Genomic DNA, 26,280 nt, shown 5'->3' with positions numbered 1-26,280 from the left:
GATCTCCAAGACCACCTAACCCCGTGGAGGAGACCCATGTGGGCAGAAATACCAGTGGGTATGTAGGATAAGTTAAAAATATGTACAAAGCACCACAGAGCACAGAAAAAAAAAAAAATCAATTCGGCCGCATAACAGCGTAGTAGGGGAAAGAGTGCAGGCAGCTTTCAGTGGTAAAGAAGGAGTTTCCCAGAATGTTGTCTGGGAAAGAGACAAGGGAGCAGACGCGAACCAAATGGATACTTTAAGTGAGAGAGTACACCGTGGGCTTGGAGAACCGAAAGTCTCTTGGGAATGCCGGAACCTAGCGATGGGTCTCAGGTGTCCCCCTTTCACAAGCCAGACTGGAGACAAAGATTCAAGTACAAGAGGTTTATTTGGGTGATGAAAGAAAATGCCGGCGGTAGAGTGAGAACATGAGATCAGGAAGAAAAAGTAGCTGATGCAAGTCATCTTATCAAGCCGGCAGCCACAGAGGGGACTCAAACTCAGTGCTGAGGGGAAACACCCGAAAATGATATAGAAGACAGGCCTCAGTTAGCTCGCTGGAGGGGTGACGGAGGGAAGATCTTCAAACACTAAATCCCCATCGTTGGCCGAAGAAAACTCCTGGGGGTCAACAAGCCGGCTCTTCTGGCCTGCCGTATGGACCCGTCAGAGCAGCCTTCTGAGACACTAGAGAAGGTCTCACACTCCTACAAGCTGGTGCTCTCCCCTGGAAGCTGGTTTCTGCACACCAATCAAGTAGAGGCAAGGATGTGTCATTCTTTGAGCTTTACTCAAAGTATTGAGGGGGTGGGGGGCAGCACTGGATGATCTTAGGCAGGAGGCTAGAAGTGTGAATTAGTGAAACATCATTTTGGTTCCAGAACGGGGGTGGGATGGGGAGAGTGGATAACGAGTCCAGGAGACCAATGTTGAAGAAAAATCTCCCACTTGAAAGAGGAGAGATTGCACTAGAAGTCATGTGGTGGTGCTGGAGATGGGAAAGAGATGACAGAAGTCAGATGGTCATGAGTTAGGGTTGACAGAAACTGTGAGTGACTGGGGGAAGGGTGGGGCCAGGGAGGAGCTCCCTCCACTGACTCCCCAGCTTGGATGGTGTAAGTGCTCCCCGAGATGGGGAGTATGAGGGATACGAGTACTGAATTAACATGCTTAGTCTTATTGAACATGTTGACTTAGAGATACCTCCAAAGTACCCACCCATAGAGTCTGGTGGGCCATAGATACAGGATTATTGAACTCAGGAGACTGATTAGACTGAAGTGCTATTTAGGAATCTCCACTTTACAGAAGATATTTCAAGATTGGGAAGAAGAAATTCCAGAATAAAGAATTAGACACTTACGACAGAGGAGTAGTCTGTTGAACGTTACTAGGACAGCCTTCTAGTATCGGGTTCTTTGCCAATCTAAAAATGGCGGCACCATCGATAGTCTCTGGGTATTGCTTTGCCTTTATTTCTCTTTACAAATTCCCGCAAGGATTGTTTTTTTCCCCTCAACATAGTTAGATAAGAAGGAGGAACAAGACACGCTGTGTGATTTGGGGCAAGTCGTGTAAATGCTTACGGTTGGCTCCTTCATCTGTGAAAAGGGCATCTCCTAGGTGGAAATCAGCTTCTGATGGTCACCTGAAGAGACTTTCCAGAGAGGTAGACTTTCCAAATCTCGCTTTCTCTCCTGAACACAAAAACATAGCAAACTCACGCCCTCACCTCACTCACTAGGCACTTAGCCTTGTTGGCACAAGGACACTCCTCGATCAAACTCAAAGCATTGCCTCCACTGGCATGTACCTTTAACCTGCTGCTACTGATTCATCCTTTACCTAAGACTTGGTTCCGGACTAAAAAACACCTTTTAGCATGGTCACAAAGTCCAAGTAAGCAGCTGAAACCACAACGATAAGAGCCCTCCGTGACAATTTACCTTTCTTCTGCACGGGTTTTAGGCCCGAGCGTCTACACACGCGTGGCTTTTCTCCCAAACGGTCATCCTGGCCACGAACGGGATGGCCCCTCCCCAGGAGTGCATAGATGATGACAATTTCTTTTACCATCTTGGCATCTAAACATGACACTCTATCTGGCAGTGATGCAATGAGCTCCCAATCGTTTATGGCATGGCTCTGGGCGGGATGGGCTGTGGATGCCTGCACTATATTTTACCCCATCAACTCTTGCTACGAGGGTGTCAGAGAGGGAACACAGCCGCTCAATGTTGAGCGGGCCTGAAAGACAGCCACTGGCAAACTATCGCCTGTGGAATGTATATAAACATCAGAGTTATGCCAGGAGTTGTAGTTTCAAAACATCTGCCAGATCATCACAAACAGCTTCCCTCCCATTCTCAGACCAACAATACCACTATGATCCCTTTACTCCCTCAAGTTCAAGGCCATGGATTGGACTCCTCTTTCCCCTCCCCCCCATCTCCTATATGCACCCAACATGTATCAATAATAGTAATAGCATTTATTCATCATTTATTACATGTCAGGTGCCCCCCCCCCCCCCACGGTCACAGAAGACTCACACAGAGTTTCCCTGACGTGCTCAAAGCCACCCTGTCTGAGCTTTGGACTCAAGTTCTGACTTGTTCACTATTCCCAGAAATACCATGCTGTTCACGCAGAGCGGCTGTTTCTTTCTTTTGAAATGACCAAGGTAGGAAATTCACTCACAAGGAAGCCAATTTGGGCCTCGTGCAAAGACATTTCTGATACAGTTTTCCAAAAGTGGAAGACGTGAGTTCTCCATGCCTCTCCGATTTCATGCAAACACTGGGCAGTCACTAGACTAGAACGTCACTGAGACCATTGATCCCTGGGAGAAGGGAGGAGGCGGCAGCTAGAGCGAATGAGCTCAAAAGCCCACCCTTCCCGGAGATCCTGGGACCGGGTTTTCTGGGAACCACCTTGTCATCACCATTTTGGTTGCTGTAGCTCCAGCCCCCACCCTGGCCTCCTGAGGCCACCTCCTAGCTGACTTCCCAGCTGTCCCTTCCAATTCATCCGGCTTCATCTGGCCACAGCGACTGTGCACCAAATTCGTTTCCATCTCCGACTTTCTCCTTAAATCTTCAGTGGCTCCCTTTGGCCAACCACACCCATTTCATCCATCTTTGAGGTTTTGTGACCTAGCTACATCCTCGATCCAAACTCATTTTTCACTTGCTCAAACTCCATTTCTACCTGTCCGTCTAACCACGTGCCTGGGTCACAGAGACACTGTGCTTATTTCCACCTCCAATCCTTTCTTCTCCTCTCCTAAAATATTTTCTCCTCCCCCCTCCCCCACCACCTTACCGTATCTATTTTTTTTTTTTTCGGGCCCAAGTCAATTTTGTTTCAGTACAAAGAACTCTAATGAATTTCTCCCCCCAAGGCACCAATCAAGTTGGTGTTTTCTACTCATTTTCTATTCGTGCAGCAAAGCCACGGGGACCCCAAAATAAACAAGAAATCACCCTGTCCTCTGGGAAGATCGCAATCAGAACCAGCTGCCCTGTGTAGCCATTCGATTCTGAACACTTGATTCCACAGCGGCTCACGTTCCTAGTTGTAGGAGCCGAGTCTGTCTGTCTCGTGAAGGGTACACGGTGAGCTCTTCGAACGCTGCTTCCAGGAAGCAGTAGGCAAGCAGTAGTTCCAGATTGCGTGATTGGGTTGTCTAGGATTGCGGAGCTTGAACTTACCCCCATCTTCACGCAGACATACACACGTATACACCCACTCAACCTGCCAATTATTTGGATGTTCGGTGTAGTGGAAAGTGCACAAGAGACCTGAAATCAGACAGACCTGCAATAAAACCCCATCTCCCGGCACTTTCTGGAGAAAAGGAGTGCGGCAAAACCCCAGTGAGAGGAGCAGGGTGAAGGCGGACCCCCTGAGTTTACATTGCTGCTCTGCCACCAGAATAATCCTTCATTCAATCATTCACTGCCTCAACATCGTCAACAGAAAAATGAGGCCACCGTGGTTCACAATGCGCCCTTTCTTATTTTAAGGTTGTTATTATTATTTTAAAGGAGTGAGTTGATATGTGTAGAGCATTCAGGACAATTCCTAGCAGATGGCATCACGAGTAAGTGCTAGCTCTTCTAAATAGCACTACTAATTCGGGGGTGCTGGGGTGGCTCAGTCGGTTAAGCGTCCAACTCTTCATGTCAGCGCAGGTCACGATCTCACGGTTCGTGGGTTCGAGCCCTGTACGGGCTCTGTGCTGACAGCATGGAGCCTGCTTGGGATTCCTTCTCTCCCTCGCTCTCTGCCCCTCCCCTGCCCACTCTCTCGCTCTCAAAATAAATAACTTGAAAAATAGAAAATAAACGAATAAATAAATAGCACTAATTCAGCGACCTGGGGCAGACTGTGTAAATTTTCTGAGCCTCAGTTTTCTCATCCTTAAAATGAGAGCAAGGCTAGGGGCGCCTGGGTGGCTCAGGCGGTTAAGCGTCCGACTTCGGCTCAAAGCATGATCTCACAGTCCAGGAGTTCGAGCCCCACGTCAGGCTCTGTGCTGACAGCTCAGAGCCTGGACCCTGCTTTGGCTTCTGTGACCCCGTCTCTCTCTGCCCCTCCTCCACTTGCGCTCTGTCTCAAAAACAAACAAAAATTAAAAAAAAAAAAAAATTAAAGAGGAGAGCAGTGCTGATCTCTGTAAGATGCTCTGAGAACTTAATGTGGAAACACCGAGAAAGCACCTAGCTTTCCCAGAAGAGGTTCCCTATCTCTGACTCCAGGCCTGGGCTTCTAATCCCCCCACACCGCAAGGAGATCTTCCCCCTGCCTCTGCTCCTTTCAGCCCTTGTGCACACCCGTCACTCATGCTACCGTAGTTAAGCGCTTGTTTTTATCCCACAGAAAATGGGGGCCTCCCACAAATTCATCGTTAGAAAATTACAACCTAATTACACTGAATGATTGCAGAAGCAAAGACCGTTCAAGTTCCCCCGAGCCCACAGGCAGCTAGCTTTTCCACAGCCTGTCCCGGCCCGTTTTGGCCAACTGCGAACAGCAGGAGAGAGGCATCGGCCCTCTCCGGGAAGGTTTGGGGCCCCGGGCACCTCACACCGTGTAAAATCAGGTTGAGAGGAGAATCAAGAGCAACCTTGAAAGCAAAAAGGAGTCAAAGCAGGTCAGACAGCCCCTGCAGGGAGTTTGGGAAGGGGAGGAGAGCCTGACTCACCAGTTAGGCCTGCAGGGATCATGGGAACTGAGTTTCCATGGAGTTTCAGGCTTCCTGAGCCCAGGACACTGAGCCCCGCCTTGCTGCCTGGCAGCTACAGACCTAAGCCAAGAATTGAGTTCTAAAGGCCCAGGACCCCCAATTATGGGGCCCAGGCTGTTACCTTGAGTGCCCCCCTGTTGCCTAGAAACATCGAAGAGCCCCCACCCCCAGACAGCAATGTAACCAGGGCAGGAAGGTGCTACGGTCCCTTGGGGAGATGCCAAGGGTCTGCCGGGGCTGGGGCTGGAAGGAGAGTGTAGAGGTTAGACCAAAGGGAGGAGACTTTGATCTTACCTCAAATACTGAGGTGCCTACCTTGCAGCCAATCTGGCTCTTCTCCCAGAGGAACCGAATTGTTCTCGAGGCTCCTATAGACTTCCCAGAGCTGTTTGTCGCTGGAGGAACGCGAAGGGTTTTCGCAAGGTCCTCCTCTCTTCTCTACAGGAGGTCTCCGTCTCTGTAGGACGAGGTGGAGAAGCCAAGTTCTCAGGTCTATATGGCAGAGGGATGTAGAGGCTGCCATTTCACCCCAGACCAAGGCTCTCAACAGGGTGGTTGGCGCGCAGAGATCCATGCTGGACGCTTAAAGGAGATTATCAAGGCATCAAGGTACAAGGAAAGACCAGAGCACATCGAGTCCTACCATTCTGGAATGTTTTGATAGGGCCAGAGCCCTCTCGTGATATTAATAATGCCTAAGAGACATCTCTTGAGTTTATGTTAAGGTTGTACAAATCAATTCGTAAGCAATTCCTGACCACTGCGATAAGAGTGGAATAAAGACCAGTTAGAGTCACAACTGTATGTTATTGCTAAGCAATATCACCGAAAGGCAACTGGAATGATGACAGGGAGGGATAATGCTGACCCAAAAAGCACGTCAGTTGTTCCTCTATTGGCAAATATTGGTTTGGGGTGCCCACAATTTTCTAGTCAATTAATAGTTCTAGAATTGTAGGTTTAGGGTGGCAAGTGAAAAGGCAGAGGGTTGCCATTTTCCTGAATAGATCAGACTACAGCTCGGTGCTCATTACACAGGACCACGCCTGTTGAGTTGTTGAAAGTGAATAAAATGGTTACTAAAATTAGAGTCCATTCGTCTAAGCGGTCCCTGAACAGTGGTGGAGGAATGAAATCTTCCCTAGATATTTTGTTTCTATTTACCACGCAGTAAATAGACCCGGTTCATGGGTCCAAGCCCCACGTTGAGCTCTGTGCTGACAGTCAGAGCCTGGAGCCTGCTTTGGATGTGGACTCTCTCTCTCTCTCTCAAAAATAAATTTAAGGGGCGCCTGGGTGGCTCAGTCGGTTGAGCGTCCGACTTCAGCTCAGGTCACCATCTCGCGGTCCATGAGTTCGAGCCCCGCCTCGGGCTCTGGGCTGATGGCTCGGAGCCTGGAGCCTGCTTCCGATTCTGTGTCTCCCTCTCTCTCTGCCCCTCCCCCGTTCATGCTCGGTCTCTCCTGTCTCAAAAATAAATAAACGTAAAAAAAAAAATTTTTTTTTTTTAATTTTTTAAATCTTAAAAATTTAAAAGCCGAAGAGAGGTGAAATAATTTTTTCAAAGCCACCCATACAGTAAGAAGGGACTTGAGCTTGGAGTGTCTCTAAAGGTTTGTGCAGTCTCTTGTGCTGCTTATCTAAGGGACCTGGTTGTGCCCCCTGGACCCGTAACAGCTAACTTTGATGGAGCACCGACTGTGTGCTGTTATCTTTTAAAGTACACCTCATGTATTCACCGATTTAACCCTTCTGACAATTTTATGACGCTGTGATTATTTCCATTTTACAGAGGAGATGACGGAGGTTCTATTACTTGTGCAAGTTGACATAACCGGCACAAGGCAGCCCCAAGTTTCCCATCTAGGACACCTGTTCCAGATACATGCACCTCACCTGTACCCTGTTTCTCCCCTCCCAGTCATCTAAGCACACGGGGGGTGGGGGGGTGGGGGTACAGGAATCTTGAAGAGGTGGGGGGTATCATTCTGCCTATGGTGGGACCCAGTGAGGTTTCAGTCCCAGATTCCATGCTCTGGACCGAGTCTGAAACTCTGATAAGATGCAAACCATATAGACGTCTTTATGAGAATCTCACATTCTAGGAGAGACTGTCCGCAGTACAGCAGGGGGTTGGTAGGTAGGGAAACACCTGAGACTCTCTGTCTCTGACACCTGGGGGGTGAGACCTTCTGCCCCATGGCTGGGGACCCCACCCCGTCCCCACACACAGAACACATACACTCACAGCCTAACAATACTGGCCCATTTTCGTTTTTAAAAAATATTTTTAAGTTATTTATTTATTTTGAGAGAGAGAGAGAGAACACAGGTAGGGTGGGTCAGCACAGAGCCCGCCGCGGGGCTCGAACTCACAAACCGTGAGATGGTGACTTGAGCTGAAATCAAGACTCAGACGCTTAACTGACTGAGCCACCCAGGGGCCTGCCCCCGTGTTTATTTCCATCTGTGGACGGGCTCCACCCTCCCTGAGACAAAGAGGAAACTGACTTGTCCTGACACCCACCGAGCCTGGAAGCAAGTCTATCCCCGGCCACTCACCTGAAGACACAGGTAGTCAGGGCTTGCGTGGTGCCAGCTCCGTCGCAGAGCCAAGAACCCCACGTCCAGAACCTGACGGGGTGAAACTCTGCCGGGAAGAGGCCGCTTTGTGGGCCCCGGCTCCCCACGGTTCACCTACTTCTGACAAACTCTCGCCTCAGCAGCCCGAAAAGGGCAGCGCCGTGGCCGCAGGACGCAGGGAAGCGCTGCCTTGGTTCTCTCTGATGCAGGAGGCTGTCTCCAAAGGGCGGCTTATAACCACTAACTTGCGTGGGTGGCTATCTTGCAGCTGATTTCCCTTGAGAGGTGGTTGTTCTCCATCCACAGGGTCAGCAAGAGTAGCTGCCTCATGGCCACCACCCTGTGTAGCCAATTGAGTCTTCAAGTGCCCTCGGGGGGTTTAGGGAAGGCTCGATCTGGGATCCGGGGTTTGAGCCAAGCGTCAAGAGTTAACATTTCAATGCTGAAACTCCTTACTTTGGCAAATGAGGCCCACGGCCCTACCCCACGTGATTACTGGAGGTGCAATGAGCTAACCTACCCCCAGTACCTGATAATGGTCACTAATATTCCGAAAGCCGCGGGGCCGGGTGCTGGGGTCTGTTTCCTCGTTTGATCCTCCCCACGTCCTGTGAGAGACTGTCCTCGATTCTCCGGAGAAGAATGTCAGGGAAATCTGCGATTTGCTTCCCGTCAGATAGTTGGAGAAAGAAGCCCACATCAAACCCAGCCGGGGATGACTCCAACATTTGTGTCTTTGCCCAACCCCAGGGCTTCCTACTAGGTTGGCCTGCGGCGGGCACACAGGTACTTTGGTTCACCCCGCCCCCCTTGGTTTTGATATGCGTACTTGGGCTTTTTAGAAAGCACAATTTGGTCACTCCCGATACAACATATGGCATCCCGAGTAATCAACTGCCTACCCGGTCACTAAGGGGCTGAGGCATTCTGGGTGCTGTGCTCCATTCAGACCCATCGCCAGGCAAACCAACAGATGTCTTAGAAGGCAGCATGAACTGCCTGTGAACGGGCAGTGTTAATGATGACCCCATAAAACGCTGCGTGTCAATTACCAGCTACAGCCAATTACTAGCTACAGCCAATTACTAGCTACAGAGCTACCGTACGGACGGAGCCCTAGGTCTTGGGATGCAAACTCCTCCTCCTTCCAGGAGCTTCCCCTTTCTCTTAATTAGCAATTAGGCTGCAATGCTTTAGACCAGCAGGTTAGGCTTGAGGAAAGACTAAGGGAGCGCCGGAAAAGAAAGTTGGAGCCAACATTTCTGCAGCCTGTGGCTGCCGAGGAAGAAAAGGAGGATAATTTGAGGATGTTCCCTCCCTTGGGGTACTGGCGTGGGGGACGGGCCAGCAGCTGTACTTTGCAGGGTTTAAGAGCAAGTAATAACCGTGGGTTAGGGAGGCTCCCTGGGTCACCATAGAAACGAAAGTGGAGGATAACAAGCCTCATCCTCATGCCTGTGTTCCAGGACCCCAACCACCACGGAGAACATTGGGTTTTAAGCTCCTCAGGGAAGGCTTTTAGGCTTTAACCGATCTGATCTGCATGCGAAAACTCCTGTTTAGTTCGAGAGCTAGTCGGGAAGGCTCGATGGTCCTGATAGTTTCACCTGCCATCCTTCATCACCTCCAGAGTGAAAGGATGCGGAACAGCCCTTCGGGCTCCATAGCACAGTGCTCACTGGGGTGCACACGGGAGCTCTGTCCACCCAAGTCATTCCCTTTCTCGGTTAGTCTGCCTCGGTGTCCCTCGCCCAAGTGTGACCTGCCTCGGGTCATCGGTGACGTTTTCCAAAAGATAAATGAGTCATTCTTTCAAATGACGGTCACCCACTTGTGTCCCTGTATCTTGATCTCTGGATCCCCTCGCTGTGAACGCATCGGATAATGTACAGTTTCCCCCAGGGGAGCGGTCCCACTGCGGCCACAAGTGGTGGGAGCATTGGGATAGCATCAAACCCAAAGACTAGGGGGACTGAGTGCACTAGAGAATCTGTAGAAATTCTAGGCTCCGGGCACCCGGGTGGCTCAGTCAGGTAAGCGCCCGACCCTTGATTTCGGCTCAAGTCATGATGTCGCCGACGTGGGATCAAGCCCTTTGTCGGACTCCATGCTGAGCGTGGAGCCTTCTTGAGATTCCCTCTCCCTCTCTCTCTGCCCCTCCCTTGTACGTGCATGTGCTCTGTCTCTCAAAATAAATCAATCAACTTAAAAAAAAAATTCTTGGGGCGCCTGGGTGGTGCAGTCGGTTAGGCATCCGACTTCAGCCAGGTCACGATCTCGCGGTCCGTGAGTTCAAGCCCCGCGTCGGGCTCTGGGCTGATGGCTCAGAGCCTGGAGCCTGTTTCCGATTCTGTGTCTCCCTCTCTCTCTGCCCCTCCCCCGTTCATGCTCTGTCTCTCTCTGTCCCAAAAATAAATAAACGTTGAAAAAAAAAATTCTAGGCTCACTTTCAGAAATAATAAAGATAGCCCACGAAATGAAGAGACCAGCAAGACATTTTACACACCTCAAATGGGCAATAAATCGATTTCCATCTACCATACTGTACTTACAGGATGTATTCATGATCCCGCAGTTTCGATGATAGGCTTTATTTATTTTATTTAATTGCAGACACTAATCACACTCACGCCTTTTGTCCCCTCTTCTGTCTGGTTTTACAACCAACTGTTCAGTGTCTTTTCAATTTTAGCATCCTTAAGCTAGATCTTAGAGGGAGTTTCACAAACACAGAGGCAATGCAAAATTCTCCTAATTGAGGAAAAGATATACAAGGACCAATCCATCTATACTAGATTTTCATATAAATTGGAGGAGCAGAGAGAGATTACTATAATTCTGGTTATAAATGATTTCTGAGGAGCCCGTTTATTTTGCTTTTGGACAGTAGTTAAAGCAGTATAGAAAATTCCTGTGCAGAGCGCCAATTAATTATTTTATTCATTCAAAAATACCATTTGGGTTTCCTCTCAGGAGCTTCTAATCTAGTGGACAGACCAAACTGCTTGTAAAACTCTCAATTTGGGATAAACAGAATTGCCTTTTAATAAATACTGGCCACTTTCTCAGAGGAAATAAATTTGGAGAGTTTTTTCAATCATTGAGGAAATTTGCTCTGTACAATGTGCCGGCTCAAAGTTCACTTGTTTTCACAGTGAATTCCTTTCCGATACCCTTACCTCACCAAACGCTTCAGACCAGGCTTGTGCTCAAGGTCCATTTTTTTTTTTTTTTTTTTTTTTTATAAATAGCAAAGCTACTCGGAACACCAAAAGGGGAATTGAATCCATACCAGGGAAACACTGCAGAAGAGAGTCTGGACTCCGGCTAAGACATACCTGGGTCATAGCCCAACTCTGTCACTTACCTAGCCGAATTAATTTATGCAAGATGTTTCATCTCTCTGAGCCTCCGTTTCTCATTCATAAAAGGGCTGTTGTCTGGATTAAACGTTATATAGAACAGAACGTAATACAGCGGGTGTTGGTGAATGGAAACTTCACCGATGTAGTGGTGATTGCTACATCACCACTACGTTCAGGTGTGTTGGCCAAAGCTTCACTTTGGATACGCTTTTTTTTTTTTTTTTTTTTTTTTTTTTAGCAGCCTGACTGTGGTCAGGGACCAAACAACGGTGGACACGCAAAGGCTCAACTCTTTTTTTTTTTTTTTGGTAATTTTTTTTTTTAACGTTTATTCATTTTTGAGACAGAGAGAGACAGAGCATGAACGGGGGAGGGTCAGAGAGAGAGAGGGAGACTCAGAATCCGAGCCGTCGGCACAGAGCCCGACGCGGGGCTCGAACTCACGGACCGCGAGATCATGACCCGAGCCGAAGTCGGACGCCCAACCGACTGAGCCACCCGGGCGCCCCGAAAAGGATCAACTCTTAATTCCTTGCTCTTTGGACAACACGCAGGCGGGAGGAAACCAAACCTTTGCACGTGTGTTGGATCCACAATTCACGATCCATCCTTTTTTTTTGCGGGGGCGCCAACCCATGGGGGCACCAGAGTAGCATTGCAGGGCATCTGAGAATTAAAAAAAGCAAGGGGACCGGGAAGGAGAAGTCCGGTCGATCAGAAAAGCCTGGGTGGGAGGGAAAAGGGAAGTCACTGTTGAGAGGGCAAAATGGGACAGCGGTGGCTCCCAGACACCTCCAGGCTGTGGGAACAGACCTCTCTTTCTACCTGCTGGATGTTTAGTTTGCCTCTAGTTCCCAAAGGGAGCAACAACAACAAACAAGACGAAACAAAACCCGAGGATTCCATCAGCCAGACGTCTCCGTTTTCGTGAGCTTTATCCATTTCTCCACTGACCTCCATTAGCACAGGACATCTCCCAAGACTCAGTTCAACACACTGGCTCCCCAAGATGGCTGGTGCTCTCTGGCCACATCCCCACAGGGCAGATGATCCTGAGGTTTGGGGTTAAAATTGCGTATTGGCCTGGTAAGGAACAAACTCGGTGTATAGACTTGTTTGGGGCAAGGGGGAGGGGCAGTATCTCTAAGATAAACTTTACACTTTTAACCATTATTAGTATACGGTTCTGGTCCTTATTATAGTCACACCACCACTCATCCATCTCCAGAACTTTTCCATCTTCCCCAGGTGCAATCCTGTACCCATTAAGCAATAACTCATGTCCCCCTCCCCCTCAGCCCCTAAGAACCTCCATTCTATTTCCTGGCGCTCTGAACCTGACCACCCCAGGTACCTTACATAAATGGAAACGCACAGCATTTGTTCTTTGGCGACCGGCTTATTTCGCTCAGCGTTAACATTTTCCAAGTCCATCCACGTCGTAGCACGTGCCAGAACTTCCTTCCTTTTTGAGGCTGAACAATTATGTAAACTCGTAAGCGAAGATGCTGCCGGCTCTCTGGACGGCCTCATACTTTGAGCCTGGCCATGAAATGGCACGCTCAACGAGGCTTTAAAAACCAAATTATTTCATTAGTATATAACTTGAAAGTGTTCCTGAGTATTAATTATAGCTGGTAAAAAGTAACAAGTGCATGGATTTCTTTTCACGGACACCGTCTTCACACAGCGGTATCTTAAGTTGGAAACTAGGTATTGGCATCCTTGCAAAGAAATAGCGGCACTTGGTTAGTGCCTGGGGCTGCAGAGTCTTTCGGGGAAGTCACACTCCATGATTCCCTGGCATTCTGGTGACAAAGCACGTACACAGAAGCCTCCAGATAATTCAGGATCCCGAGGTTGCTCCCTGAAATAACCTGACCCAAACCAAACGGCTAATGTCTCATCAAATGTTCTTCGCATTCTTTCTTACAAATCACCCTTGCTAAAAAGTTGTTTCACGCTCACATCGCTATCTACTTATGGGTTTATTGATTTATTTAGTATTTTTATGTATACAACGTGTGTTTTCTTTTTAAATTTTTTTTCTTTCAACGTTTATTTATTTTTGGGACAGAGAGAGACAGAGCATGAACGGGGGAGGGGCAGAGAGAGAGGGAGTCACAGAATCGGAAACAGGCTCCAGGCTCTGAGCCATCAGCCCAGAGCCCGACGCGGGGCTCGAACTCACGGACCGCGAGATCGTGACCTGGCTGAAGTCAGACGCTTAACCGACTGCGCCACCCAGGCGCCCCACAACGTGTGTTTTCTTAAATGCTGCAAAAAATTTGGTTCCAGTCCATAAAGGCTATTACAGAGTACACAAGAAAGCCTAGCCCTTCTGTAGGAGGAAGGAAGGTATCCCGGCCATGTATGAGTAAAAATTATTCTTTTTTTTTTTTTAATTTTTTTTTAACCTTTATTTTTGAGACAGAGAGAGACAGAGCATGAACGGGGCAGGGTCAGAGAGAGGGAGACACAGAATCTGAAACAGGCTCCAGGCTCTGAGCTGTCAGCACAGAGCCCGACGCGGGGCTCGAACTCACGGACCGTGAGATCATGACCTGAGCCGAAGTCGGACGCTCAACTGACTGAGCCACCCAGGCACCCCTGCGTAAAAATTATTCTTATGTGAGTCTCCATAATGTTTGGTAGCTGTGGATGACGTAATAAATGCTTACCTATTATTCTGGATGATTTCATAAAGTTTACTTGTAAGTTGGATCCGTTAACACAAACATGCCGGGCAATGTGATCAAGAGGTAGAACAAGAGCCACTTCCTTGTAAATTTTTCTTTTTTTTCTTCTTTAATTTTTTAAGGTTTATTCATTTTTGAGAGAGAAAGAGCACGCGAGCAGGGGAGGGTCAGAGAGAGAGGGAGACACAGAATCCAAAGCAGACTCCAGGCTCTGAGCAGGGGAGGGGCAGAGAGTGAGGGAGACACAGAATCTGAAGCAGGCTCCCAGCTGTCAGCACAGAGCCCGACGAGGGGCTCGAACCCACATTCTGTGAGATCATGACCTGAGCCGAAGTCGGATGCTTAGCCGACCGAGCCACCCAGGCGCCCCTCTTGTAAATTTTTCAGTGGAGAAGTATGCCTTTCTAAGCTATGTCTTCAACTTTTGAGACATCACCTCTCCCCAGGAGACACCCTTCTCTGTCCTTCGAACTATTACAGGATGAGACGAGAAAGGAACTAAAAGGAGAATGGAATTTTTGTGATCACATTAGAAAGATAATTTGGACTGAATAATAGATGAAGACACCAGAAGGAAGAGCTTGCAGGATGAGGTGGAGAACAAAATATTGGCCCCTGAAGTCTGTGCTACAAGTGATTTTTTTCCAAGAATTTTGTATATCACGCCTGTCATAAACATTTAGTTTCATTGTGCAGTGAAGACAGATGACAAGAATTTGCTGCTCCAACAACCAAAAAAAAAAAAAAAAAAAAAAACCAACTCCACTATGTCCTTGGAATCTGGCTTTTTTTGGTTTCAAATGTGCAGTGGGAAACTTGTGCCTGCAAGGGCTGGGGTTGGGGACAGTTGTTTCTGTAACTAATTGGACATCTACATAATCATAAAAATCGGGGCAGGTCCCTCGATTCTCGTCTGTTCTAAAGCCAGCACTTGCTCTAAAGTTAGGAGGCATGCAGGCTGAGAGAGGTGCACAGCTAAGCTGTCCCACGCTGACTCACTTACATAAGTGTCAAGGTTCTGAAGGTTTTCTCCATTTTGGGTCTAAGTGGTAGGAAGGAAAAACATGTTTTAAGAGTCAGTCATCAGGGAAGAAAAGTGCTTGGGAAGGTCTAAGCTTAGGGAGAACTTTTGTAGATAGGAGGATGATGGGAGATGTGAAGAAATGATTGAAGGCAAAGAGGCTGGTGGAAAACCATTGTGGGGAAAGTTCCAGAACATGAGGTGGACGGCCAACAATGGCCAGGAATAAGGTACATACCTTCCATGGAGAGAAGAGACCAGTGAACAATCAAGAGAGAGGGAGGAATTTTGGCATTGAGAGAAAGGATGCTGGAGAAACTCAGTACCTCATCAGCAAATTAGGAAGTGAGGTCACCTTCTGAGAAAGAATTTGGAATTCTGGAACTTGGGTCTTGGGAAGTTTTGGCCTAGCCCCAGTAGGAAATAGAAGAGGTAACTGGAAAGGTGAATAAAAGAATGATCAAGCGGGGTGAGCTAGAGTCGTAGTGTAACATTAGAAGGGTGTGTTGGGAGGGTTATTTGAAATCTCAGACATGGGGCAGTTTCAAGTGACGATTCGATCTAAGGTGGTTGAGCAGATCAAGTACAAAGCCAAGGTATCAGTGCCACCTACTGGCTTATGGAAGCCAATGAGGAGGCAAATAAGAGTTACAGAGAATTTTAAATGTTTACAGCACTATCTGGATAACATTTGCTTGACCTAACCATGTATCCTCTGTAATTACAAAGGAGACTTTGGGTATAGAAATGGAAAAACTCTCAGAACTATCTAAATGGCATTTGATTTAGCAGAGCAAGGTGCATTTAGCTTAAAATCCTACCTTTGTGTTGCAACCAATACACCATGGAAATTAAGGTGGATGGCTATCAAGAGTTCGGAAAAACAAATCCCTGTGTCTGTTCCTATAGGCGTGAATGTCAAGGTAAAGTACCAGTAGAGCAGACAGTCTGGTGTGTATGCCTTTGCTTTTCTGTTCTAGATGTTAATCTAGACTGTCCAAGGAAGTGAAAGGCTACCGGCTAGCATTTGGATTATAACGATCTCTTTTCAAATCATTCTTCTCAAAAATCCTTGAGGACCGAAGAGCAGGCTCTTTTCTGTTTGTATATGTCTAAATCTCACCTACTACCCAGCACATAGATGTTCAAAAAGTGTCCATGGAACGAATGCACGAACAAATGAATAATCTATGATCCTACGTTCCTCTAGAATACACTTTCTTTGTGTTTGGAAGCCTCTGGAAACCATCCCTCACTCCTCTTCCACTCAGCACATGCCTTTGGAAAGATACATAGCGACCATCCAGCTCCGTAAACACAAATTATTAGCATTCGCGATGTAGGCAAGATCTACTCGTTCCTACCAGGTCTGCCTTTATCTTGTGAGTGTCTGGACTGATAATCACTACTCAGTTGGTTGTGGCAAAAGTCACACTGTGACAAAAGTGGAAGAGATTACAGCAAGGGCAATCATTAGGAGGTAGAATGGGGAGCCCGAATAAATAAAAGGCCATATAAACATGAGGCCTATATTGAATGAGGCAGTCTCAACTTGAAATCACCCATTCCTACTAGACAGAAGTCCCAGCTTTTTTCTCCCTTGGAAACCAAGCTTTCTGATGACCAAGAATGCAAGTTGTCCATTTCTAATACCTTTGTGTGAATTAGCAAAAGGTGTCCCCTACAGGGGCAGAGGCAGAGACAGCCAAACCAGAGTGCGTGGCTTGGTGGGATGAACATGGGCTGGATTTCTGCTTCCACATGGCCACTGGGACAGGCACCTTGTGCAGTGAACAACCTGCACGTTTGCATTCTTTGCCCCCACTGGGTACTCACTCTTTGGGGCATTGGGCTCCCGGGAGTCACTCCTGAGCTAAAAACTATGGTTCCATTCTAAAAGTTATATATCAGGGGCGCCTGGGTGGCTCAGTCGGTTAAGCGACCGCCTTCAGCTCAGGTCATGATCTCACGGTTTATGAGTTCAAGCCCTGCGTCGGGCTCTGTGCTGATGGCTCAGAGCCTGGAACCTGCTTTGGATTCTCCCTCTGTCTCTCTGTCCCTCCCCTGCTTGTGCTCTGTCTCTGTCTCTCTCTCTCTCTCCCTCTCTCTCGAAAATAAAAAAATGAAAAGTTATATTTTTTCTTTTAAAAAAAATGAAAAGTTATATATCAGATTCCTTGGCAACGACCGAGCAACAAAGAACAGAGTCTGGGATGTGCAGGATATGCCGCTATTAGATAATTGCATTGCTCCGAATATGTACTTTTCCCCTTTAGTTAACAAAACTCACAGAGTAACTACATCAAAGGCTTTTTCTGTATGGAAGGACAAAATCTCCCTGCCGCCTCATTTTCATTTTTGTGGTTAGGGCAAGGGAAGGATTTATATATCTAAGGTTACCTCACCTAGTAACCTTACCTAGTTCAATAAAGCCATGGGACAATGCAGAGGGGTGAACTTCCTTCAATTTCTCACCAGTCAAGTCTATGTTTCCATGGCTTCAAAGCAACTACAATAAATCAGGCAGCAAATCTTAGAGTTTCAGTAAGACTTGGTTAAACCATGCGTGAGGAACTGCTACCTCCCTATTCTGGCTGGATGTCAGATTGACAATGTTCAGACATACTTACAGGGGGTGGAGTGATTCTCCTGAAATCTGAAGCCATGTTTTCTGTGCGTGATTGGTTTCCAAACCATACAGAGTGACTCTTGGGATCAGACTAAAGAAACTTCTCGATTTCTTCTAGGACCGTGGGGGGGAGAAGACGTTGTGTAGTGTGAGTAGAGGGTTGGGTTCAATGAGACCCATCATTGGTTTATCACCGGATGATCACCTTCAAAGAGGCTGGCTTGTCCCCACCATCTTTGCTGGGAGAGTAATTTCTTACATGTTCAGAAGAAGTTTGGGAAGCTACACGTGCTTCAGTGGAAAGGCCTCCTATGTGTTTTTCCTTGGGAAGGAGACTTTCCAAATCAGTGAAGAATTCTGTGGCTATCTCTTCATTGTTACTCTTTCGGGGTGAGATGCAGCTCACATCTGTCAAATGTTACCCAAGCTTTGACTACCGCTTCTTGACTAGTTACCATAATAACCCCGGAGTTGTGGGTGGGTCCTGCTTGTTGCTTGACTTGAACCAAGGCTGTAACAGAGGTCTCTGGGGTCCAAGCATTCTCAGCCCTTAACAGGCAAGTCAGAAGAAGCTCAGTAAAGGGGTCCTATGAGAAGCCCCCCTTGGCCTCTCTGTACTTATTTAATCCGTAACACATGTTGACTAGATCCAAAATTAGGTCATTGCCTCATAACTTTTTGAGGTTCCAAATTCCGAGGCCCTTGGGAGAGGAGCAGTTGTTATTATAAGGTCAGGACTTAGGACCGGCAACTGAAGCCATCCAAGGTCTCCTCTCTGTGTTGTTTCCATTGCTTTCGGGCAGCCACGGAGCGATCTGGCCGCTCTCAGACTGACGGCCGAGGCAGCGCTGCCATGTGGAGACGAGGTAAACAATTAGGTTTTGTTCCCTAGGAGAATACATCGATGAGCACGGCCACTGCCAGATCTGTGACGCCTCGTGTGCCAAGTGCTGGGGGCCCACTCAGGAAGACTGCACTGGCTGCCCTGTCACAAGGTGAGTGGCCTTTCAGTACCTCCTGTGGTTGGGAGCTCACGGGTGGCAGGTTGGAGAGAGGAGGCGTTTACGACCTTAAAGACACCCCCTTGGGCCTGCAGGAAAAAGAACCAAACACCTTTCCATGACACAAAAACTCCCCACGGTCTGGCCACAGCGCACCTCTGTAACATCTGCTCTCCATGATGCCCAGTACCCCCTCCCAGAACCAGCTCCCTGGACACTAGAGAGGCTTTCATCCATGAAGACGACGGTGCCTTTGACAACTACAACCCCTTCTGCACACCCATTATCTCCATCTGCTGATCAAATATCTACTCATTTTTCTAGAGTCAGTTCAAGGGTGAATTATTCTACAAAGGTATTTTGACCTCTTCGCAGAATTAACCTTCTCCTCTTTACATTTTCCTGTGCTCTGTATAAACTTCTATAAGAGCACCGGTGACATTTTGAAACATTAAGTTACAAATCTCGGTATCTCTATAGATGGGCTGTATTTCCCTAAGTCCCTTGAGATACTCACCTTTGTATCTCCATCACCTATCACAGTGCAAGGGAAACAGTAGGCACTCGATAAATGTTTGGTAGCTGAATGGATGGGGAAATAACAAGTATTGGAATGGGACGAGGATCTCTGCTAATCCACTGGGAATTTCTAGTGGAGAGAGTTGGAAGCCTGTTGGACTCTTGGTCAACACTCCTCTGAGTGGAGCACTTAATATTTTGGCCGACTGAATGTTCGAATGAATAGCCCCATCACCACTCTGCTAGATACGTAGGAAGCAGTCTCTCTCCAGACCAGTATGACGAGGCTGTTCCAGCATCAGGTGAATCCCTAGGATGGACATTCCCTCTGTTTTGGACAACCGCCATTTCATTTCATTTGTCCTCAGGACTAGAATATCCTGAGAGGGAATCGTGTGGGTTAGTCTCCCTCGTCCCCCACAGTGATCAACACACAGTAACAATTCAAGACATGTGCCTTGAATCGAATTTGATAAAGTGTGTAATCAACATCATGGGCTTGGCTTTCCAGATAGCTCCCTCAGGAGGAGAAAGAAGGAAGGCAGAGATGGAGGGAGGAAAGGGAACAGGCACACAAGAACCGCTTTAAGAACTTTCAGTGCTAACTGCGGTGACATTTTCCAAAGGTCTCTTCAAGATATCTATGCCTCTAAATATTGGGTTTGCCTTAAAGCAGTTTCAAGACATACTCTCAGGTAGAGACATCATTCTGAATATGCGTCCTCTTTCTCCTAACTCCTTACCGCATCAACAGTCAAATTCCACTCCATGTTTGGACAACTTTGAACTAAGGGAACTTACTAGCATTCGTTTACTAAGGCAGCTACCATCGTCCAGGATATACTGCAGGAGTCATGACTGTCTGAGGCTCATCAAAAGTGAGAAAAAAACTCTACAACCGCAACTAGCCATTTAAAAAACTGAAACCCACTGGTACACGAAAGGAGATACAGCTCCACGGCCATTGGGGTAGTGTAACTGTCTTAAGCAGCCCATGATTTAGCTCTTGGAGAAAGAAAAGCGTGTGCGTGGATCTTGAGTTAAGGTGTCCTCTCAAGGACATCTTGTTTCCCAGGAAGAATATTTTGCTCGTCTCCCTGAGCACTCCATTTTGCTCATGTCTCTTCCTTGAGGAAAATAACTTGCAAATATGTGCAAGAAAGGGCATCATGTCTTGGCAATGAACGACCTCTTGTTCACCTGACTCTTGTTCACCTGCATTTTCCCAGAACAAGGATGAAGAGAAAAAAAAAAAAAACTATTTTGAAAGATGATGGTGTTGACTTATTTGGGCAGCAACGTATTTTTCTTAAGTCTTTTCCAAAGCGTTTCCCTGAGTGGAATCAGATCCATTCAAGATGGTCTGGAGCACCTGCTTTGTGTCCAGCTCTGAGTTAGGTGCAAGGTTGACGAATACTTACAGGTAGCTCAGGTAAAGAGCTCAGGAAGGCAGTTTCCAGTGGGCACAGGACACAGCAGGACAGAGAATGACAAAAAATGGATCTGACGCAAGCGTTAGGGGTAAGGAGACAAACAGAATAATCAGGACAGTGGGTTTGTCGGAGTCTCTTCCTCGCCTTAAGCTTTGGGATAGCTCTAGTCCTGGTAGAGAAAAGATCATCCCTAAAGGAGTTTTTATCTAGGAGAGGAGTGTTAATATTTAAATATGGGTTCGCTTCAAAATAATATGGGAGGGAAGTAAATTGATGGGAATATAAATATTGGCCATGTACTGAAATTGCGAGGTGAATACAGGGGGAAGGGTACTGTTACGTCTTGTATGTATACTTATTTTAAGTATGTTTACATTTTCCCTTGACACATTTTTAAAAAATAATGTAATCCTGAAGTTCAAATAACTTCCAACTTTAGGAAATCAAACTTTAGGAAGCCCTCTCTTCATATTCTAGTTCTCTCTTTACATTTCCAGAAACTCTTGGGTTTAGCATCTTAGAGACCACTGAAAATTTGCAGGAAGCGAGTGCCCCCTTCGGCACTTGCAACAACATGCTCACCCTTGCAAGGCCATGATCTTGATGGCCCAAGCTGGTTGCCCAACCCAGAACTGAAGGAGTGATAGACCCAATGAACTCATTAAAAGCATTAAAAGTTACTTCTGTTCTGACCCACCCTCAAATGTTTTGTTTGACCTGTTTCACTGCATTCAGGGGTAAAGAAAGACTTTTTTGGCCAGATTTCATTGCTTTAACATTAAAGAACCAAGAAATTATACTAAGGGCCCTTGTGATAGCTTATTTAGGCCAAACCAATAACCAGCAGAGAGGATCAGCTAACCCTGACGTTCCTGCTCTTCTGTTCCAATTCCATCACACGCACACGCGCGTGTGCACACACACACGACACACACGCTTGGATGTCTAGAAAATTTAGTGCCAATATTGAGAACATTACCTCTGCCCAACTCTTTAGCACTCGGTTTTGCCAAGTCCTTCCTTTCCATAAGCGCTGTTCACTGCTCTGAAATGGTTCGCTGCTTACGAAAAGGCTAAGAACATGTGTGACTTGGGAGAAGAAATGCCTCCCCTGCAGAGATTAGCTGGCCTGACTCTCAGAAATCCACAGATTGGATGACTGGCTGTCCTAGAGATGGCTTGAGTTGGCTTTAAAGGAAATTGTCATCAGCCCCATGGAGCCCAGAGCGGGGTATCTATTCTCCTCCATTAGGGAAGATTTGTTGCTGTCAGTGGAAAAATCTGTGCCACTTAAAATGGTACTTTTCTCAAGCTCCTTAGCAATTTTCCTCGACGAGGATGGGGGATGGAGGGGATGATGTAATTCAGTGCCTTTACCTAAGCATGACGGTTTTCCTTCTCTTTTTAGATCTCTAAAAAGAATCGCGTTCTTATATTAAAACAACAACAACAACAAACTGTGTATATCGCCTGTGCTTTCCTTAGGGTCGATATGAAAGCAGGTATTTCAAAGCACAATTATGTGCTTGGCATTTCCTTAAAATCAAGTACTCAAGTGAGAAATGCAGCCTCCTCCATACATAAACACAGAAGTATTACACCATCGGCTTCGCTCTCCAGCCCACCACCCCCACGTTCTGGATGCTTCTAAATGGTTCCCATCATGGAGAGTATTAGATCACCTCTCCCAAGAGAAATGATTTCCCCCTAAACAAATCCGTCATCTCTTTCTATAAAAGACAAACATGATGATATACTTTTCATCCCTTTTTCAACTGAGTTTGGGGGGGGGGGGGGGGGGCGGGGGGGGGCGGGGGGAAAGAATCCTCACAAATAAATGTCCCCATTCTCCCTTCCAGGAGAGCATCTAGCAGCTTCCTTGTTTAAAAACCTCAGAAAGCTCTTACGCAGTTTTTCTTAAAGGGAGGTTTTTTTGGTTTTTTGGTGTTTTGTTTTGTTTTGTTTTTAGATAGTCCCATCCAAATTATCCCTTGAAAAATCTTCTAGCTCAGAAACCAGAGCCAGGGTGGGGCTGGGATATTCCCAGTTCGCATTAGTGCCGTCAACTCAAGTCTGGGCTGGGAGCACAGCCTTCTCATCATACACCATGGTGCAGGGCATCTGTTTTGACACGGACGAACAGATGTGCCTACGTGTCTGTTTAGGGCTGGGACTCCAGGCTCTGCAGTGGCCAAAAGGATGGCTCACTCCAGGAGCGCTGGGGATGGTGACCGGAACCTGAAAGGCGGAGAACCCAAGAACCAGGTGGTTTTCCCATCGTTCCCAACAGATGCAAATGACCCGGGCTTTCCGGGCGACGCATTGGAAGATTGCAAGCAACACGCTAGGTCAGGTCGCCTTGCTCCTGCTCCAACTTCCTCCCAACCCGTGACTGAAATGCCCATTTCCAGTTCAGGGCCGCCTCTAGCTATGGAAACGGTGGGATTCAGCCAAGCCAGGGCACCCCGGGCCTACACCTGACCTTCCATGATACATCCAGCTCGGGTGGAAGGAGGTGGTAGAGAGAGAAAGAAGCCTTACCTTTGCTGACAGGCCCTCCACTCTCTCAGGCCCGGATGCCAACGTCATACCCTCAGGGGAAACAGGCGCACTACGGGCTCAGTTCACCTCACAAGGGATACAGTAACGACTACCGGAAGGAAGCTCTAACGGACCCAATTGGGCACCGCCGGTGTTACTTAGGAATCATTGAACAGATTCCACAGTACTCCATTCTGTCTCATTCTTCTGCTGAAGGAAAAACAGCGGCTCTCAAAATGTCTCCCTAGACCAGCAGCATGAGCCCCACCCAGGAATTGGAAAACCACAAATTCTCAGCTCCCTCCCCCAAAGACGACTGAATTAGAAACTCTGGGGGTGGAGCCCTACAGCTCACTTGATCTATCCATATTACCTATCTGACTCTAGCACTTGGGGAACATTTTGTATCTGAAAGAGCCAAATTCTTGGCTACCGCTTACTTAACCACATTTGCTCTTGGAATTACTTTGCAAAGGAAGAAAAGCAGCAAAACGATGAAAATACTGTGGTATGGATTGTATGTGTATAAAGTCAAAGGTTTTATAAGCCCACACGCTATCCCATCTGGGGGGGGGGGGTCCTTGTAGGTGTTTGCAAACAAAATTAAAAAAAAAATGGTACTTGATACATCAAGAAGTGCTTGCAAAAATGACACTCAAAATCAGTTCATTGATCACTTGCCATATGCATAGGCCAAGTTTATAAGTAGCATGTAAGCTACAGGACAGTGTTTCGTTCTACCCTTTGAGAGCCCTTGATGTTGATTGACATCTCCCTTGTAAAGTGTGGGCATGCTGATAACTAAAGGAATAATATTTTCTCCAAGGCCTCTGGATCCAGAGGCCTCTTTAATGTCTTGAAAGTTGAAAGACCTCCATCTGATTGTTGACTACGTTTGGCCGGGCCCCACAATATGGGTTTAATCCCTGCAGGCATTGGTTAGCTTGTTTGGAACCAGAATCACGGTTGCATCCTGAGCCAGTTTCTGGCATGCCTGCTGTTGGGTCCAAACCTTGGGCCAAGGATGGGTACATGACTAATATTCCACATGTTCTAAGATGATCAGTCCCAGGCATTCGCCCTTGTTTCTGGAACGATGAAACCAAGCCTGTGCAGTGAAACGTGAACACCACATGTCCTAACACTTACAGCCATTCCAGAAAGTCACCCTTACAAACTCTGAAATCTGCTCTTTCTCTAGGATTTTTGACAACGGCCACTGCGTTTTCAAATGTCCCTCAGGGAAATTTGGATTTCAGAACCAATGCCATTTGTGCCATTACACCTGCCAAGAATGCCAAGGAAATGAGCCTTCCAACTGCACTTCCTGTGGAGCAGGTGAGGAAATCCGGCTCTTCTCTTCTTCCTGTTCTCCCACTGGCCATAATTTGGTTTGACTCAGAAGCCTCATCTCCGGGGACAAGGGGTTATTAGGCGGCCGTTCACTGGAGAGTGTGTATGACCTTGAAGCTTCTGCTTCCGGTCGGGAAGCGAGTTCACATTATTGTAGACACAGACTCACTGCCCCTAAGGAGATGAGAGAGAAGCTACGAGGCGTCTTTCTGGAGAAGGGGAAAGAAAGGTCATGCAGACATGGTGTTAGACATGAGACAGTGAAGCTAAGATTTCCTGAGGTCAAAGTGAAAAGCTAGGAGGTTAAGGAAGATGGACTCAGTCTTTAAGAGAAATATTGAAATAGACGCTGTGTTAAGGCCTCTTCAGCCCTGAGCTATGCCATTTAGAAGTTGTTAGAGCCCTACTGTAGAAACAAAGGAATGGTTTCAACACAAAAATCGAACTTTTTGTGTCGCACCTTAAAAAGTCTAAGTCTCTGCTCTCACTGGATTATACTCCGTGATCTCAAAGGTCCTCTGCAGGTTGACCCTTGACTCCCCTCATACGCCTGCCCCCAACGTTGACCTCACATGAGTCAGGTTCATATTTTATTTGACTCCCATGATACTTTTAACATTTAAGCCGTGTTTGAGAATTGGTAAATTTCAGGGGCACCTGGGTGGTTCAGTCAGTTAAGCGTCTGACTTTTGGCTTCTGCTCAGGTCATGATCTCACAGTTCGCGTGTTCAAGCCCCGCGTAGGGCTCCGCGCTGCCCGCGTGGGGCCTGCTTGAGATTCTCTATCCCTCCCTCTCTGCCCCTCCCACTCCTTCTCTCTCTCAAAATAAATAAACTTTTTCTTAAATATTGAAAACTTTCAAAGAACAACCCGGGCTTTCGTTCTTGCTTCTGTTTTTGCTTTGTCCCGGGGAAAAAAAGAATGATTCATCTTTATTCTTGCTTGTGATAAAGCCAAGAAAAATGAAGAACAAATCGCGAGCAGCATGCATTTGCAGGAAAATGGGGGACAACGCATTTCTTGGTGCAAGTTAATTTTTTTTTTTTTGCGTTTCTTACGTAAACAAAATGGATCTATGTCAAATTTTCTCGCGAGGCTGCTCCTTCTGTGTCCTTCCTCATCTCGAAGAGGGTGATAAAGGGTTTCTACTTTTAAGGTTATTATGAAAATGAAATGAGATTAAATGAGATAAAATACCAAATCACTTAAAACCAGGCTGGCCACATGAACAGTACTCAGTAAATATTAACTACTACCCTTACTGCTACTGTTACCACTCATTATTTGCACCTACTTCCTCCTGTGGGCATGTGAATTTCTCGGGATGCAAAACTGCTTCAATGGAGATGTTCCCCGCTCGCTGTCTGCCTGGCCTCTGTTTCCTTTTTAGGTTTCCGTGTCAACTTCATTCCCTCCATGAGGGCTGCCCCAATCTCCCGTCTCAGTTGGGACTGCTCCATACGTGTATCCTGAGACCCTCCACTTAACCCCTTTACAGGTGTCCTCAAACTTGATATCTGTCTTGTCCGTAAAGCTCTATGTCCTATAAGAGCAGCGGACAGTGTCTAACCGAGCACCAGCTCGAGTGCGAGGAGAGCATTCGGCAGGTGGAAGGCCCACAATATAACTGAATCAATGGTTCAGGAGAAAGAATGCCAGAACCAGCCACGAGGGGACCTACTTCCTGCTTGGTTACTGATGAACTAGAAGATATTAAACCAGTCTCTCCACCTCTTTAAGTCTCTCCTTGTTTGTAAAAGAAAAAAAGAAGAAAAGAAAAGAAAAGAAAAGAAAAGAAAAGAAAAGAAAAGAAAAGAAAAGAAGGAAAGGAAAAAGGAAAGGAAAGGAAAGGAAGGGAAGGGAAGGGAAGGGAAGGGAAGGGAAGGGAAGGGAAGGG

The 26,280-nt window shown here is 47.1% G+C and overlaps 1 protein-coding gene across 1 annotated transcript in view; it reads left to right on the top strand.

Annotated features, from left to right (window-relative positions):
- Nucleotides 1–26,280, top strand: part of PCSK5 (proprotein convertase subtilisin/kexin type 5) — a 471,153-nt gene that overhangs the window by 342,187 nt on the left and 102,686 nt on the right. The window contains exons 21-22 of the mRNA XM_040449255.1: nt 18,429–18,531; nt 24,232–24,368. Of these exons, the coding sequence (XP_040305189.1) occupies nt 18,429–18,531; nt 24,232–24,368 (240 nt within the window). The remainder of the gene's footprint in view (nt 1–18,428; nt 18,532–24,231; nt 24,369–26,280) is intronic.

Source organism: Herpailurus yagouaroundi, unplaced genomic scaffold, assembly GCF_014898765.1.
Source record: "Herpailurus yagouaroundi ecotype Mexico unplaced genomic scaffold, PumYag 199, whole genome shotgun sequence".
In the NCBI taxonomy this organism is placed as follows: domain Eukaryota; kingdom Metazoa; phylum Chordata; class Mammalia; order Carnivora; family Felidae; genus Herpailurus; species Herpailurus yagouaroundi.
Note: the sequence above shows the minus strand (reverse complement) of the source record. Positions and strands in the feature narration are given on the sequence as shown.